Source organism: Uloborus diversus, unplaced genomic scaffold, assembly GCF_026930045.1.
Source record: "Uloborus diversus isolate 005 unplaced genomic scaffold, Udiv.v.3.1 scaffold_666, whole genome shotgun sequence".
NCBI lineage: Eukaryota > Metazoa > Arthropoda > Arachnida > Araneae > Uloboridae > Uloborus > Uloborus diversus.
The window spans coordinates 15433-35272 of NW_026558864.1; the positions used below are offsets into that span (position 1 = coordinate 15433).

At 32.3% G+C, this 19840-nt stretch overlaps 1 protein-coding gene across 1 annotated transcript in view; it reads left to right on the forward strand.

Moving 5' to 3' along the window:
• Positions 1 to 9623: 9623 nt before the first annotated feature.
• Positions 9624 to 19840, forward strand: part of LOC129233729 (uncharacterized) — a 45953-nt gene continuing 35736 nt past the window's right edge. The window contains exons 1-2 of the mRNA XM_054867705.1: positions 9624 to 9693; positions 19732 to 19832. Of these exons, the coding sequence (XP_054723680.1) occupies positions 9624 to 9693; positions 19732 to 19832 (171 nt within the window). The remainder of the gene's footprint in view (positions 9694 to 19731; positions 19833 to 19840) is intronic.

Here is a 19840-nt window from a genome sequence, read left to right on the forward strand (position 1 = left end):
TTTTGTCTAAATTATGTCTGTGAATGTAAGTTAAATATTACGGGAAGGTTCTGTGCTGAAGATCTGCGATGCGACTCTGAATATGCAACATAACATGCATCCACTAGCATTTTTTTTTTTTTTACAACGCGATTTTTTTTTTTTTTTTTTTTTTTTTTTTTTTGGACATGGGTGATGGACAGAAGTGAACCTGATACTTTGATTTTACGACGAGGACACCTAACTTCCATATTTTGCATTTTCATAGGAACAATTTTTCGTTCAATTTTGAACACTTCAAAAAAAAAAAAAAAAAAAAAAAAACGTTACATTAGCGCCTACGACCGCCCGCCTTGTCTAGAGGAGTCTGATTATGATGGGATGGTCTCGGGTTCGAATCTCGGCTCCGGCATGGATGAACTTTCTCTCTCTTCTTCTTCCTTTGTGTGAATGTGTTGTTATGCTGTGAGTAGTTGCCTATCCTATAAACGGGGCCTTATGGCATGTGTGTACTGTGGAAGTGGGTCTTCACACCAAATTACGGAAGGAAAAGTGAAGCTGCACACCTCAAATCGCCAACCCAACTGGCACAAAATAACAAAAACATTAGCGTCTACGGAAGAAATTAAGGCCAATATAGATCCAGAACTTAAAGACGGATTTTCTTCATACAAATTTCGTTGGAAAATTCTTTTGGCGAAGAACATGTTTATAAAAGAACGTTCCAAATGAACAGTTTAAAATGCTCTTGATGATTAACAAATATAGAGAAGGTTTTTTTTTTTAATTATTATTTAGCTATTTCAAGAGTATTTTTTAATAATTCAAAAAAGTTTAACATGGACCCCTAAGGGAGAATTTCAAACCCTTTTTAGCCTACTTTCCCAGTAAAAGTCAGAAAAAGAAGAAAAAAGCATGAAAGAAGGCTTAATGCATCTTAAAAATATCGTGAAAAAACAAAAAAAAGTCAAAAATAAATAAAATAATTAAATAAATATTGAAAAATTAAAAATTGGAAAGTAGGGTATTGAGATGGGGAAAAATGTCTGTCGGTCTGTCTGTCTGTCGGTCTGTCTGTCTGTCGGTCTGTCTGTCTGTCTGTCGGTCTGTCTGTCTGTCGGTCTGTCTGTCTGTCCCCCCCCCCCCCTAATAACTTTTAAATGAATAGTCCGATTCGAACAAACTTTTTTTTGTTCGAAAGATCTCGGCGAGGACACCTCATTCCCATATTTCACTTTTTGATTTGAACTATTTTTTGTTCAATTTTGAACAGTTCAAAAAAACTTAACATTAGCGCCTACGGGGAAATTCAAAGCAATTCCGAACTGTGAGGCGAATTTGCTTCAAACAAACTTTGTAGGAAAAAGCTTTTGATAAAAAACTTGTATATAAGATATCTTTTTGATTTGAACAATTTTCCGTTCAATTTTGAACAGTTCAAATCCCTTAACATTAGCGCCTACGGGGAAACTGAAAGTCAATGTAGATTCCGTACTTGAAGGCGGATTTACTTCAAATAAACTTTGTTGGAAATAGCTCTTGACGACCTACTCCCGACTCCGACTCCGAGAATTTAGGGGGACCTGACACCGACTCTGACTCCTGTTCCCGACAATTAATCGGACTCCGACTCCCCGACTTCGACTCTGACTTCGTAGCTTTGGCAAACATTTATACACGGAGGACAAATGACTGACTCCGATTCTTGGATATTCGACTCCGACTCTTTTATCCCAAAATGAGATTGACTCCGACTCCGACTCCGCTGCTGTGTTTTAACTGTGAAATAATTATTGTTGATATGATTTGTTTTTATTTTCACGCTAAAGTTTTAATTTAGGTATTTAGTTTTCGGTGAATAAACTCGAAAAATATGCGCAGACGATTTTTTTTTTTTTTTTTTGACAATGAAAATTATTTCTTTAAGTTGACATTTTATTGTTTTTTTTTATTTTGGTAAGTGCATTAATTCGTTTAAAAAATTATTTTCGGCAACAGGGGAAAAAGAAACGATTTTTTTTTATATGATGTATTTATTTTAATGAACTTATTATTATTTTTTCGTTTTGAAAGCTGTTAAAAAATTTTTTTAATGGAAAGAAGTGTATTAGCTGCTTTGTTTAAAAGGTGCTGCTATTTTATTTGTTCGTTTTTTTGAAGAAAAGTAAGGAATATTTTATTCCTAGAAATCAGCTTAAAATATTTAAAAAAGTATGTTTGAAAAAATTTGCGATTTTAGCTATTTTTGAGAATATTGATCAGGTACTAGAAAGTAGTATGGGTATAAGGGAAAGTAGGCTCGTCTAGTTCTAGACGGAACTTCTTGTTTTTAATTTAAGGAACTAACAACACTAAACATTATTCTTTCGTACCAAAATATGGAAAACATTGTGCAAATTCTGAATATGTTCTTAATTTTTAGTTTCAAGAAACATAAAAAACGCTATTAATAAAAATTGAAATACCAACACTCGCAGACTTAACATTGACGCAATTCAGAAATAAGTTTAATTGATTTAAAATAAAGTGAATTCAAACAGCAAATGTTTTAACCGTAAAATAAGCAGGACTTCAAAATCGCAGTTGGACTGATTTAGGGGTAGGGAAGTCAAAGTCGGGAGTAGAAATATTTAAAATTCTAAGATTCGGAATAGATCATCTTCTCTCCGAGTCCGCTACTCTGTCAGGGTTGCGGAGTCAGATTCAGAGTCGAGGAGTAGGAGTCTGAGGTGACCATTAGGGTGGGGTGAAAAAACGAAATTGAGAAATTTGTAAAGCCTATATGTGAGAAAAGTGCCTCTTACCAAACCTATTTATCACACAAAATTTCAGCTAAATCAAATATCTTTAGCTGCGCATTTGACTTTCAGTTTTAAATATTTAGTCTGATTTTTCACCAAACAAGAGAAAATGGGGTGATAAAATAGAATTATCTCCCATTTGAAAGTAAAAAAAGTCGGAGCACGAGCCAGAGTCGGCCATTTTCCCAGAAACTTCGCAACCCTGGAAATACTGATTGATAAAACAATTAGTTTTTATTTTCATTCTGAAGTTTTAATTAATTTATTTATTTTATTTATTTATTTATTTCTCATTTTCATTTTTTTTGGAAAAGGAAAACAAAAAGAAATTTGGAGTGTTTTAATTTTTTAACGGAAAGAAAGACTTGCAAACTTTTTATTTCTTATGAAAACTTTTTGGTCAGGTGGACTTTTTTCTCTGAAGTTATTATTTTTTAATCTTTTGCAGCGTGAAAAATAAAATAAAATCGAGGTTATTTATTTTTACCCTAAAGTGAAATGAATTCAAAGAGCAAATATGTTTACAATGGCTACTTAGCCGGACTCTGACTCCTACAATTTTAGCGCTTTCGACTCCTATTCCAACTCCTGTACCCCGAAATCAGTTCGACTCCTACTCCGTGACTCCAACTCCGCAGTCTTGGCAGAAATATACTTGGTGGGAAAAAGACAGACTCCGATTCTTGGAATCTCAAAACCTTCAGCATCCAACTCCGACTCCTTTACCCCAAAATCAGTCTGGCTCTGACTCCACGACCTCCAATTCCGACTCCGCAGCTCCAGTTTTTACTGTGAAATGATGATTGCTGAGGTAATTTGCTTTTTTACCTTAATTTTAAAGTTTTAATTTATTTATTTAATTTTTAACAACGGGAAATAAAGGAAAATTCGGAGTTTTTTATTTTTTTAACGCATTACTTGCCACATAACCCAACCATTTTTTCCCCCATTACTTGCTGTGACTGCTCATTCATTCACGGTCCCGTTCCCACCCTGAACAATGTTTACATGCTAATGTACCAGACAGCCCGGTTATCACATCCTGAGACTGCAGTTTCGTTCTGAATAGAATTCCTCAGACAGAAATCTTCTTTACTAATAATAAAGCTGAAAGTCTGTCTGGATATCTGGACCTCTGTGACGTGCACAGCGCCTAGACCGTCCCGCCGATTTTCATGAAATTTTCCACAAAGTTAGTTTGTTGCATGGGGGTGTGCACCTCGAAGTGATTTTTCGAAAATTCGATTTTGTTCCTTTCCTATTCCAATTTTTAGAAAATTTTACCGAGCAAATTATCACAGCGTGGAAGAGTAAATTACGAAATTATCATAACGTGGAACCGTAACATTGGCGAGCAAATGAGCATAACAAATTGGCGAGAAATTCGTCATCCATTATTTGTAAATATACAAGCGAACCAAATGACCTTTTAATTTACAAATACGGGCAAAACCTTGCGGGTACCACTAGTTGTGAATAAGCGAGTTGGAGGCAGATGTCATTTCATTGAAGCTGAGAGTGCCAGGATACTTATATTTAGACTGAGGAGTTCTATTAAGTACGAAACTGCAGTCTCAGGATGTGATAACCGGGTTGTCTGGTATATTGGCATGTAGTTCTGCCTTAACCCTGGCTTAGGATCTGTAATTTACTGCTAAAAATGTTTGGATGCATTCATCAAAATGGACTAAAATTCATATATGCATGTATATATATTAAAGGACATTATCTTAAGGAATTTTTATTTTTTAAGTTGTAAATCCTGTAATAAAATTTTTATTCAAATTACCTATCAAATATCAAATTAAAATGTGTGTAGTTGTCTTGAAAATGAGCTAATATACAACTTTGTAGCTCCAATAATTGAGTTGTAACATTTTTAAGTACTACCGGCAAGTTTTTTTTAAAAAAATGTACTACTTTTTAACGAATTTCAAAAATTAATTACTCAGCAATTGAGAATGATAGATTTTTTTTTCAAACCTATCTATGACTTTAAGATGTCAAAGAGAAAGATTTCTGAAAATTTGAGTTGATCGGGTTGACAGTTTTGTTGAATTAAAGTGTGTGTAGTTGTCTTGAAAATGAGCTAATATGCAACTTTGTAGCTCCAATAATTGAGTTGTAACATTTTTAAGTACTACCGGCAAGTTTTTTTAAAAAAAAGTACTACTTTTTAACGAATTTCAAAAATTAATTACTCATCAATTGCGAATGATAGATTTTTTTTTTTTTTCAAAACTATCTATGACTTTAAGATGTCAAAGAGAAAGATTTCTGAAAATTTCATGAAAATTTGAGTTGATCAGGTTGACTGTTGATTCGATATGGTTGACCTGGATGTAGAAAAGGAATTGAAAAGAGAAAATTATAGCTTAACGTTTCAAGGGATATCGTTATTCTAACAGTTAAACGTAATTCTAAGCTTTGTTTTTTGCTGAAATTAAAATTGTTTCACTTCTAAAAGATGTGAAAAAGTTGAACAAAAATGGTAGAAAAATGTGAATTTTGGGATCAAACACCTCAAAAGTTTGAAATATTTCATTTTTTTAAACCAGAATTAGGTTCATATTCTGATGAAATATGTTGTTAAGGATTTAAAAAAATTGTAATGATTACACACATAAAAATTGTGATTTCAGGAATGCACACCAGGAACAAGTTCTGATGGCAACCATCCAGAAACATCAGCTTCTAACTTTTATATTTCTGGCAGAAATGACTTGAAAAAATTACCAAAATGTATTGAAAATACATAAAATATGAAAAAAATATCCTTCAAGTTTGAATAAATTCTGATTATTCCTTCCCTGTTGAAAAAATTCCCGTAAAACACTAAAATGTCTGCCTCCTAAATTAGTTATCCCTCTTAAAACATAATTACTGCTATTCATAATTGCTTATACAAACATTGTAATAGATTTAATTTAGTCTTGAAATTGAATGTTTTTGGAAAAAATGAAAAAGTTGATGATAATCAACAATTGTAGAGCAGGTGGTTATTCGTTATGGAAGATAAGCAAATTAATCTCCAAGTAAATTGAAATGTCCAAACAAAAATGATAAAAAAATGCACGATACAACATTAAAGTATTACACATTTAATAACAACAATAAAGTATTACACATAACATTAATCACGAATAATTTTCAGCGAAGAAGTCCAATTTTTATGTTCGACTTAGTTAGAAGAGGCTTTTAATCTAATGCTCGTATTATACGTGAAGTGCTTGATGTAATTAAATGTCCATAAGCTTATTGCTTTTTGCATTGAAAAGAGCGTTCCCTGTAACGCCGAAACACGTATCTGCAGTAATCTGAAATTTGTGCTTTTATGACGTTGTTATTTCTTACCTTACCTTACTTTAGTTAAACTGTATTCAGAATTGTCATACTTTTTTTTTCTTGAACTAAAAAAATATTTTTAGTGTTGTTGGTTTTTTGGATAGAGAGGTTGGAAAATTTCTCGTAGGCGTTAATGTTCACATTTTTTAAATTGTTTATTTGAACGTTCGTTTTTTATTCATGTTCTTCGTTAAGAGCTTTTTCCAAAAAAGTTTGTTCGAAGGAAATCTGCCTCTAAGTTTGAGATCTACTGTATATTTTTTCCGTAATGTCGTAGGTGTTAGTACTTCAGTTTTTTTTTTTTTTTTTTTTTTTTGAACTGTTCAAGATGAATGAAAATTTGTACGAATAAAAAAAATGAAATATTCAAATGAGGTGTCCTCGTCGAATTTTTTTGAACAAAGTAAAGTTAGTACAAATCAGAGTATCCTCTCAAAATTTGGGAGGGGGCGGGAGGCAGCCAGACCAACAGACACACATCTCAAAACGCACCTTTCAAAATTTTTAACTTTCAAAAATAATTTTTAATTTGTATTTTTTCCCGTTTTTCTTATCTTATTGCAACTATATTTTCGATACATTAAGTTTCGTGCTTTCTCTCTTACGGGAAAGAAGGGTGAAAATGTTAAGATTCCTTAATTCATTACTATACTCAAATTTTACAAACAATTTTTAAAAAATATTTTTTCTTGCTTCTAGAGGTTTGATTTTTATTTCAGTCACCATTGACCTGACTTACGTGTAAGGCAGGTCAATGTGGTCAGGTTCACGTGGGAACGCACTAGTATAAAAAAAATTTTACAACTATTTACAAGCATTACTCTTAGTATTGATCGATTTGTCCAAACAAATCCCTGCTGGCTGGAAATAGTCCCACTCTTCGCTATATTCACTCTTTTGCAGAGGATTAAAACAGTTTTTTTTTTTTTTTTGCAAACATTTAATAAATATGTGTAAGGTCAGTTAATGTAAAAGGAAATATGCGACACATGGAAACAAACTCAACCACCCTTGTTGAAATTTTTGAAACTAAACTGTTGGTGAGCAACGACGAGGTAAAATTCAGAAGAGATTCTGGGGGTTCCGCATGTTTCTTAGGCATTATCATTGCCTAAAGACGACATCCACAACGTTTCTGGTTGGATTAAAAAATATATATAATTAAATATATTTCATCAGGAAACATAGTTTGGAAAATAACTTATTTTTCCAGTGGTAAAATGCAAGTTTACTTGAAAGCAATCGCAAGACTACAATATTATGCAGTAGTTTTGCGTGGCCCGTGTGTATCACCACAAATTACCAGTGTGAGAGAAGTATGACTGTGCTATGTATCCTCAAAAATATAATAACGAATTCACTGATCGAGTAACGCTCCTGGCGTCACAAACAATATAACACACGCCACAGCATGATAATTTGACAATATTTTTTGGTAATGTTTGACATACAGGGAAATTCTTTATTTCGACAAGGCTGAACTGGATCCGGTAACCTAACTGTTTTACTGGTAAGACTCATTTTCAGAGAAGGAAGAAACGGAAAAGGGTTCAACAATGAACGCTATCTACTGGAGTTTAGGGTTCAACCATCAAACTAGTAAAAAACAAACAATTGCTTCGTTTAAATAAAGAAGTAATTTTCACCCGTCATATCTTGACGTTCGATTTTCTAGTTGGTATACCGCCTAGGTAGATAAGAGTATTTTTATCCATTTAAAGAAAAAAAAAGGTAATAAATAATTACACGAAAATAAATACACTTCATTTCTTCAGTTATTTATTATTCAGTGATCAGTGCTGCATTTTAGAATGGTTGTATACTCTGTAATTGGGTATTTATTGGCATATTATTACAATTTCTCTTAGAAACAATCATGACTGATAAAGTAAAAAAAAACATGACTACTGTAATATGCTTTATCAAAAACCATTTAATTAGTTTCAAGTTCTTGCGCATCATCGCATTATATTAAATCTGCTCTGAAATCAACTAAAAACAAGCATTTTTAACGTAAATTTTCAAAAATTTTCAAATTAGGGTCTCCGGACACCCCTGTTTGTCCTTTGGAATATCCCCCAGACCCCAGTATTGTTGCGCTCCCCGAATTCTTAATCCACCTATAACGACACAGTAAAACGTTGTTTTTTTTAAGTGTAGTGATCTTATATTCTCCTCTCCAGCAGGACTACAAATGCGAAGTAACTAGTTTCAACTAGTTTTACTTGCCATGTGAAAGGATATAATGGGGTTGTTTTCTTCAGTCAAAAGTACTACTTTTAGTCACTGAAATTGATGGAATAAGCAAGAAAAAGAACATAGAGCGAGGAAAAACTTTCATTTTCCCATCGCTTAGTTTTCAATTAATTTTTTAAAATGTCCGATTTTGAAAATAAGGCGTGTTCTTTATGACGTCTCAAATGATACACTTTGGCGCATCTGTCTACCGCGTTTCTACGTTATGATAATTAAGAAGAGAATTAAATATTACGCTCTACGCTTGCTATCAACCATATCGTTGCCAATACACGTGAGTAAAGATGCGAATTTAATATTTTGCTCTGTGAAAATTACAACAGCGAATGGCATTTCATCATTTGTGATGTCATCGGCAGAAGCGTTAAACGATGAAAGAGCACCGATTTAAGTATTTTTTTTTTTTTAAATATTAAACTTAAAGAATTTTTTTAAAAATGGTCAGATCCTATGTTTTTAAGCATGCTCTTTCAAAAAAAAAAAAAAAAAAAACTTTTAAAATTTTGGAAACGATCCCATTCTAAATACGGCTATTTTACAGGCTATTTTAGGCAGGCGATAATGTTTTAAAAATATGCAATAGTTATGGATGAAAAATTTTCTTTACGAATACGTACAAGTTATACAACTAAATGTACAATAAAAGGTCTCTGCAATTTCTCTTTCATGATAAATAAATTCAACCAACCAGCTCAACTACATTTTTTGAGTGCAAAAAAAGAAAGGAAAAAAAGAAAAGTGTGCGAAAAAAATATTTTAATAAAAATTGTCATTTTCCAATTTTAATAAAACTTTGGGGAGGTCCGGATCCGTCTAGAAACCCAACACCTACGCCCGTGCCAGTAAATGCAACATGTGGCCTAACATGGCTCACAGATACAAGTTTGACATATGCTAAACACTGCTATACTATGCTCATTTCCAAAATGGTTCATTTCCTCTAGACTTGTGGCCACCCATTTTGGAATTTATGAACTCGCGAGCGCCGGTAGCCTCACCTTCCCGGATGCCTATTCTCGTGTGGCCGGATACGCTGACATTGGCCCCAAAGTGACGTCACAAAGGCGCGATATTAGTGCTTGCTGCCCCGTGGTCAGATGTCAATAGAAGCCTGGAACTGCTCTTATATCGGTCTTTTAGTCTGCTTCTATCTCTGTGTGTGTTTGTGCGGGTTTACCAGCTCTCCTGCAGGGAATGCGAGGTGCAAGTAGAACTATCCAGCAAAGTTGAGAACCACCAAACATGAAACTTTATTCTGTCACTATGATACCTCTGGTCTCTTTCTTAGCTGCTTTGCGCTTACTCACCGATGGTAAGTTGGCATTTCTTCACTTCACTTAGAATGATAGAATAATGGAATTTAAGAAAATCCATTTGTTGTTTAAAGGGTACCTTAAACAGTATGCTCAGAAGTAAGAAACGTAACTCTCTAGTAGATAAAAAATTAAATCCTAAAAATTTTAATTCCCATTGTAAAATTTATGCTTGTGAGTGTTTTGTATATCTCCTAATTATGTAAAATTTATAATATTCTCTAATTAGAGCTTTTTAAACTTTTATTAATACAAACTCATGAATGCACTTTAAAACTTTCTTTTATTCAAACCCATATTTAATCTAGTTCAGTATTTAAAAAAAAAAAAACTACAAGGTCAAGTTTTATATTTATTTTTTTTTTTTTTTAAGTTTATTCAAAACAACGCATGAGCAAAAAATTAGTTCGTAATTTTTGTTTTTGAAAACTGTTTTCTTGGCAGTCGCAATTTCATCAAATATTTTTTCTTCCTTAGCATTTGGTTTTAAGAAACAAAACTTACTTCAAATTTTATTTAGTTTTACTTCAAGTTTTAATTTAAAATTTGTATTGTAACACCATATTAACCTGAAATTCGGAATTCTTTTTATAATTTTATTCTACCATCTTATCTCTTAACCACTCTCATCTCCAACATTTGACATTATTACGTTCCATCAGGGCCCGTCATTCGGTTTAAATTTTCTCCCCATCATTCGGATTGAATCTCCATCATTTGATTGGCTAGTTCTACTAAACTTTTATTTAGAAAGACCTTGCGAATTTCTTACTATTGTCCATTTATAACTGAAGAAAATGGCACGTACGGAGAAGAATTGTTTTTTAGTTCTTTTTTATAAAACAAATTGCTCGTTGCCCGCTTTTCTGGATTCAATTTCTCCTGATGCGAAACTGAGAGCAACCAAAGTTCCTGCCAGGAATAAAGTTGATGTCTATTATGAATGAGTAAAATTGCATGAATCATCGTCAGATCTTCACGAAATCATTTAAAACTAGAAAATCGCCCGTCAAGGCATGTCGGGTGAAAATTGCTTCTACATTTGAAAGAAGCAATTCCTGTTTGGTGATATTTTTATAGTTGACATTTTAGCCCTAAATCCAGTGGGTGAACCCTAAACTCCAGCAGGCAGCGTTCATTGTTGACCGTTTTTTCGTTTCTTCATTCTCCTTAAATGGCATAGTCTTACCAGTAAAACAGTTAAGTTACCGGATCCAGTTCAGACTTGTCACAATAAAGCCTTTCCCTGCATGTTAAACATTGCCAAAACATATTACCAAATTATCATGCCGTGGCGCGAGTTTCACTGTTGATCACGTCAGAAGCGTTACTTGATCATTGGCTATTATATCTATGAGGATAATGGTTTGATTTTGAAACCATCCGGCTCAGAAATCACTCTGGTGTCATTCGATTCAGAAATCGCTTGAAATGCCTATTCGATTCTGAAACTACCCTGAAGGTCTATTCGATTCAAATCACTCGATTATGAAGTGAATCCAGAGATTCACTTGATTGCTGATCATTCGATAATTACTAGAGTTATTCTATTATGGAAATTTTTGGATTATTCTTGACACATAACTTAACTCTAGTAACCTCTAGTACTTCGTGTCTAGAGTCTCTATAAGTATCTTCGCACTAAAGCTCTGTCTTAAGATTTTTACCTGTAAAATATTATGTACAATTGATCCAACTGGGGTGATTTTTAAGAAGAAACTTTAAAAAAAGAAAAAAAAACAAAGATCAATGCTTTATTTCAAATATATTAGTAAAAATTTTGATATCAATAACAATTTTTCGCAAAACAGAGTCTCAATTGTGTATTTTGCGGTCTTTGTTCATCTATGCTTGTCTTCGGTTAGTATTGAGAGTTCGTACTTTTAGAACACTTTGAGCTACAATTTTTCTCCTATTGTATCTGGAAAGAATTTGTTACTTATATTTAAATTTAAATCTTATGATACGTTGAAAGAAAAAACATTCAGTTTGGCTATCATGGAGAAAGGTATCCAAAAATCTGTTTAAAAGTCATATTTTTGTAACGATTAGGTCCCAATCCAAAGCCAGTTATGCTAATAATATATAAATTTTGTACACAAATGTATGATCTACATCTGTTCGAGAAAAAGAATATGTTTATTTACTATCAAAGCAGTTTTTATAATATTTGTTTATTTATTTTTAATAATATAAAATTAAATAAGCGAAACTAAAAAGTATTATAATTAATTCACACGTTCTCCGTCTATTCTCATATAAATGTAATCTCATCCAATAAAGTTAAATGTTAATTTAAAAATATTTATAAATGAGGTTCCGATATAGTAAAATGGGTTTATAATGCATAAAAAAAATACTATTTTTATATTGAATGAGATTGCCACTGATCACCTTTCGCGATTTTGAGTTGATCCAACCAGTTACGAGATCGGATACATTATGTTTAAATCTTTCCTATTTTCAAAATTGTTTTTGTTTCCTCAAGAATGACTTTCATGTTTGTTTCATGTTTTCATGACGCTAGATGTCATAATTCATCAGCAATTAACTGTTATTGCATCCAACTCTTCAAAAAGCGATGCGTAGGGTAACAAGGGTAATTGCTCATAAAAATATCAATGATATTCATATGCATGTCTTTCTTTAGTTTGATGTAATAAACATACTTCGTTTCTTTAATAAAATATGCCACAGTTTGTCTTCCTATTCCGTATTTAAGATAGTTATTAATTACTTTTGTACGGTCTCGTGTGCTATCAAGGAAAAAGTTACAAGCAAATTTAACCATTGAGCTTAAAATGAAAATTTAACGTTTGCATTTTTTAAATGAAGATGTAATATTAATGCATATTTATGGTAAATTAAGACAGTATACGATTATTTGATAACTAGTAATACTCGAACTGTTGAAAGTAGTTGAAAACAGTTGTAGTAGTTGACACGTAGTTGAAAATTAAAAGGTCATTCGGTTCGGCTGTATATTTACAAATAATGGATGACGAATTTCTCGCCAATGGACTATGTTTATTCGCTCTCCCATTCCACGTCATGATAATTTCGTAATTTACACGTCCATCTTATGATAATTTTGCTCCAGAAAATGTTCTTAAAATTGAAATAAAAAAAAGAATAAAATCGAATTTTCGAAAAATCGCTTCGAGGTGCACACCCCCATGCTACAAACTAACTTTGTGCCAAATTTCATGAAAATCGGCCTAACAGTCTAAGCGCTATGCGCGTCACAGAGATCCAGACATCCTACAGATATCCTCCAGACAGAGAGACTTTGAGCTTTACTATCAGTAAAGACAAAGACTACGTAAAAATTACTCGGAAATAATTTCAAAAAAAAAAAAAAAAAACACATTATTTAAGTTAGTTTCAAATTGGAAGTCGTACACCAGCAATCTCCTCCAGCTCATGCTATCCCAGTTAGTTGAGCAAAGTATCTCAGTATTCGTAAAATTTCATTGCAACAAGGAAAGAATAAATTTCTATCACACCAATGATAAAACAATGGATAAAATAAATTTTAAAACAGTGCATACGGCAGTTTTTGTTATCGCTTTTTATATAATATGCCACATATTGCATATGGCAATACGTGATTTTTAAGCACTTCCTAGTCAAATAATAAATCACATAAACAAGTTATGCGTTAGGTCCTAATTAAGCGATTGAATTTCCGAAACGCGCAATTGTGAGCAGAGATGACTGTTTTAAAACATTGATAGCGTGCCCTTTTAAAAAACAAATATTTTCCCTCGTCAAGCAATAAAAACTGATTTACATAAACATCGTTTAACGTAAGTTATTGTGTCACGCAATATTACAATTCAAGTAATCTCCTTTAATTCAGCATATCTTCAATCGTCAAAGTGGATGTATAATGTAATTGCAAATGAATCGTAATTTTAAACGTATTTGAGGATATCCGTCTCTTCATCATTATCATCAGGAAATTTCTTTTTACTGCACATATTCCTTACCCCTATCCCTTCTCCTTTTCCATCAATATCTGCTTCCCACTTAAAGCAAAGAGGTTTAACCAATGTAACCTAATGTCCACAAATCAATGATGTAACATCAAACAGTTCGTTTTCCTAAAACTTATCGAATTGTATCAAAGTACAGGTAACAGTTCTTTCATCACCCTTACGTTAACAATTTCTTGTTTTTATTTTTAATCCGTATTTCTACTGTTTCCATAAATCGCTTACTCCTTTCAAAAACGTCACATCTCAAAAATTAGCGATTTTGAGCTATGGCTTTTTTTGAACTGACATGAATGAGTAGCATATTTCTGCAAGACCTGCATTTCAATAGCATAATATTTCGCCAGTAGAGAGCAAATGTGTCGTATTTGCGTTTTTACGTATTTTCGGAACGTTCTTTTCAAGAATATCACATCTTGGGCTGCCTTGATCCATTAGGCATGAAATATCTGTGTCGTTTAGTGAAAGACGGTATTATTTATTCGGAAAACAGTATTGCACACAAAAAAAGAAAATTTTTCATTCTTATTTTTTAATCAAGAACGCGCTATTTGCATTTATGTCTGTAATGTAAGGAGAACAATTTGTAGCAATAATGACATATTTTGAGTTACTTCAAATACGTAGTATCTTTGAAGTTTAGGGCAGGAACATCATAAATAATAAGCAACATTTTAAAACTTTCACTTTTCATACTTCTTTCATGCGTAAGAAAAAGTTCAATCAGTGGCTTGAAAAATAATTTTACTTCATGACATTTTACTTTTAAGTTTTAAATCACTCTCCTGAAAAATCACGTTTTTTACATGTGACGTTCAGGGGCGCAGTGAAGAGGGGGTTTGGGGGTGAAAACACCCCCCAGTTTTAATATTAATGAAAATACTAATGCAGTATTTATGCACATGAAAAGGCTGTTTTGATATAAAAAACCTCCTTCAGAAGGTATTTTTGATCAAAAACTCCCCTTCAGAAGGTAGTTTTCATCAAAAAATCCCCTTCAGAAGGTATTTTTGATCAAAAAACCCCCTCCAAAAGGTATTTCTGATTACTCTGGTGATGACGTTGTTAGAAGCAGTTAGCGAAATATCCACTTACCCGCTGACACTTAATTTAGAAAATTATTTTACCCGAACATTTTGAAATTTGGTTAAAATCATAAATTTTTCCTCCAACAATACGAAAAAAACTCACATAGTTCGACCACAACTTTCATTTTCCCCCCTTAATCATTAGGTTTAGCTCCTTAATCGGCTTAAACTCTGCAGTTCCCATTCATATTTATACATGTCTTTCAGCCGGAAACGAAAACACATCACATAATAGAAAATATCCGCTTTGCCTTCCAGTTTTACGATAACCTTAACGATAAAAGTGGAATTTAACTTCAATCGTCTGCTTTGAAAAGAACGGAGAAGGAGAAGGTCAAAAGAGAGAGTTTTAAGCAGACGAGTCAACTAACAAAATGCTGAAATGTAAACCATAGCGTTCGAAAACAGTGTAGTTAAACATATTTAACTACTTAACTTAAGTAAAATTCGTTTTTCTTACTTTATTATATTTAGTTTTTCGTTTATTTTTATAGAATGAACTACCATTGTGGAAGACATGTCTCTAACAATCAGATACACAGCTAAAATTTTCTTGTTTTCCTTTTTTTTCTTTTTTTTTTTTTGTTATTATTTCGTTTATTTTTTTTTAAATTCATTTATTTATTTATTTATTCATTTATTTTTAGAGGCGTGAATATACTCCTCGACAGTTTTAGAATAGTGAAATATACGAAAACAATATGTTCTATAACAGTGGTCAATTCCATAAACAACTACTTCTACAAGAGTGATATTAGGGAAAGAATAGATGTGTACTATTATTTTGATTTTTAACCTTCAGAATGATTCACACTTGGTTTTTTTGTTTTTTAAAGGAACATTCAAAGATAATATGTTCAAAATTCCAATTGCATTTGTTTATCATTTTCCACTGTGATAAATAGTTATTTAAAATAAAAAGCGTAAAATACACTTGACTAAATTTTGGAGACACTAATTATTGTTTTTTGATAAGCGGAATGCGCTTGCAAAGATGTTGAATATATTTCTGCTTACAACAAGCTTGTATTCAAAATGGCAATTTTGAATTGAAGAAAAGTGCATTTTTTACTGTGTTACTGTAAAGACATTTTTTTTTCTTCATAAGTATAGTTTGCTTTCCATCTTATTCAGGTTATACGTTAACAAAAATGACCTTCAGATATGGAACAGAGCCCTCTAGGAAAAATATCGGATTTGTGTATATTCACGAGCTATTATTTCAGTCTTTATATCTACAAAAGTTGATTGCTTCGTACAACTGGTATTGGGCATATCTTTTTCAATTTTTTGTCCTCAAACTAGATTACGTACTTTCTGATAATATATACTTACGTTGCGTAAACCAAGCAAAGACACTTAGGGCTGATTTAATTGCAACTTTCAATCTCATTTCATATGCGGTTCGAAGTGAAATAATGAAAATCACAACAAAATGTATCCTTAAAAGCACAGAAGAAAGCAGTAATTGAGAACCATTGGAGAATGCTTCTCTTTACAATTCCTTCAAATTACACGACTAAATGAATGTTTCTAATTTAAAGGGGGGGGGGGGGACTATACAAATCTCACATTCATTCGACCCAAAAATTACTCACCCAAAACCATGATATATACTTTTAATGTCGGTTGAATGAAATAGAAAAACTAACTATATTATTATTCAATCACATATTCAATAAGTATGGGTAATAAGAGACTAGATATATTAACCAAAAGATGTTGGGAGTCCCAGCACTTGACAGACAACTGCATTCTTTTTTTTTTTTTTAGCATTATTTGCTATAACTTAAAATGTGCAATCCCTTTTAGCTTCATTCAATATTGCTGTTACATTGTGTATGTATAAAAATTTATTTGCTACGTCCATGCATTGAAAAATATATTTTGCATTTCTCTCATTCATACACGAGAAAAAAAAAAAAAAAAAAATATATATATATATATATATATATATATATATATATATATATATATATATATATATATATATATATATATATATATATATATATATATATATATCTTTCAATTTTCCATAACTTCTTGTTTAATATTCATGCCTATGTCAAAAAAAAGTCTTTGTTTACTGTTGCAATACTTATGATAGTGGCAAGTCTTCTACTTAATTGAAAAGTCATAAGATTGTAACGGGTGGTGCACTCGTAAAGAGTAATACATACCTTTTTTCAATAAAACTATTGTCTCAAGTTCTTGATATTCTATAACCAGGTACATACTTGCATTTTTAAATTTTACAATATTTGCGACTTAATTATTGAAAATTTAAAGAACTCCATCATTTATGAAGATTTAAACGTATTCATGAAGATTTAAACGTATTATTCGATGAATCGCATTTGTCTTCAGCTCACAACTGTTACTAAATTTTCTTTTGATTCATACTAATATGTCAGTAATCAAGCACGAAGATTTTATATCTTTGAAATTATAATATTACATTGCTTTTTTATTAATTTTCTCTTGATATCTAGCAACAAAAGTTACTAACCAAAAGTAGTTTCAAAGTCATATGTCTCAAAACTTCTGAATGTAACTTAAAATTTGCAATATGAAATTTATTCAACTTTTTTTTATTATTAAAAAAACGAGACAAAGCAACCCGTCGGAAGATTCTTTTTAAAAAATTAAAAATAGATAACAGGATTGCTTTAACTGATTTCATATTTCCTTTAAAAAAAGTAAAATCATTGGCTTTCTTCCCTATTACTAATTTATTTTGCGACTCATATACTACTTGCTCTGGCGTTTTTGGCACTGATGCAGTACATCTCAATAATTTAGACACAATATTTTTTCATACATTTGCTTTCAGACTGATGCGCCTAAGTGTTAATAAATACAGCTTTGTAAAGGCGTGAACTGGTGGAATGCAACGTAGGATCCTTCAAACAAATAATTTCTACTAATTCGACGTATCGAAACATTTTTGTAAATTCTTCTAATAGCCAAAATCTAATCTTTTAATGCTTCAAATTAAAAATACTACAGTAAACTCTCTATTATCCGCGTAAAAGGGTGGCAGGGTAACCGCGGATAATAAAATTCCACGAAAAATCCACAAGTTAGGTAAAAAAACGAGCTGATGTGTGCATCACATGACTTCCTTTTACTCCCATTTAATGTCATTTTCTCATCATTGGCTTTTTTAATATGATTCAATAAATATCACCAATAGTGGTCAAATTGAAACCAGATTTAAAAATTTAATTTTTTTATAATCGCCAAATTTGTCGCCAAGTTGGCGACAAAACTTGGCGACCAAAAGACTGGTGATATATCGCCAAGTGTCCGCCAAATTATAACACCACTTGAGTTACATCGAAATTAACAATGATTTCCCCCCAAAAAGGGGCAAAAGACCCCCTTTGGAGCATCCGAATGCAACCAAAAAAGAAGGTGCACAACCAGATCCCACTAGGAGTCTACCTACCAAATTTCAATTATCTAGGTCATTTCGTTCTTGAGTTATGCGACATACATACACACATCCACACATACGCACTTGAAAATACTATCTCGCACTCGTTTTAAAAATAATTTCGTCAATTTAATCCCAATCTGGTTGAAATTTTAATGTACCGCACAAAAAAATTCGCATAAAAAAAAGACCGCATAAAAACAGGTTTGGGTGTATAGCTAAAAACGATAACAGTGTATGTAAAAAAATGTATGTAAAAGTTGAAAAGGGATTGCCCAGCGAGCTTGATGTCATTGAAAGGGAGGAGGAGTGCAAAAAATAGGAACGTCTTAAAAATATTATTTTTCTCTTGTTAAGTAAAAAGGGGGGGCTTTAATCCACATTCAGCTAATCATCGGCAATATTTTTACTTCCTTTTACAAAAAAAGAAGTATTGTATTCGCGAAAAAATTTTCACTCAAAAATCGACCTTAATTTTCATTTTGCTCACCCCCGAATGAATGTTGAGGTTTTTTTTTTTTTTTCGATTCGACCACACGTGGATAAGTGCCTCAGAACGTATACAAACGCGAAATAACCATTTTGACGATTCCCGAGAAAAAAGCAACGAGTTTTCTCGTGACGTCTGTGTGTACGTATGTATGTGCATATGTGCGTACGTGCGTATGTGCGTATGTATGTCGCATAACTCAAGAACGGAATGTTCTAGAAAGTTGAAACTTGGTACGTAGACTCCTAGTGGGGTCTAGTTGCGCACTTCCTTTTTGGTTGCATTTGGATGCTCCAAAGAGGGTCTTTTGCACCTTTTTGGGGGGAAACCATTGTTAATTTCGATGTAAACTCAAGCGGTGTTATAATTTGGTGGACACTTGGCGCTATATCAACAGTCCTTTGGTCACCAACTTGGCGACAAATTTCGCGATTTTATTTTATTTTTTTTTTTTAAATCTGATTTTAATTTGGCCACTGTTGGTGATATTTAGAGAGTAAACTATTAAATCACATTAAAATTGCCAGTAATGGGGAAATGACATTAAATTGGAGTAAAAGGAAGTCATGTGATGCACACATCAGCTCGTTTTTTAAAGTTTTAAAGACCACGGATAACCCTCACAGTGGATAATCGGAAGTTAACTGTTCCTTGCAAAAGAGTTAAACAATAGCTCATATGAAGCAGTTTTTTACAAAGTGGTTGTACTTTTCACGCAACTAACTGAGCATCACTGGATTTAAAGAAGAAATTTAGAATTTTACTTTTAGTTTCTTTTTAAATTTGATGTCCTTTTTACTCATTGCGGACTTTGCTACTTTCTCTGCTTCCCAAAATAAAACCTGAACAAGCTTGATTCTCACCAAAATCTCACGCTCCAATTTCTACTACAGCTAATCGTTATAAATGTGCAGAAAATGCACCATGAAAACATCCTAAGCAAAAAATTATTTATAAATTGTTTACATATTTATTCAGAAACGTTTCACCTTGCTTATTATTTTGATTTCTATTTTCAGCTCAATCATGCAACAACGGATTAGGAAAATATGCCTTTGAATTAGTCATGAATTACAGAATGGGTGGAAATAATGGATTTGGGCTATCGAAAGGTGAAATGGTACGTAT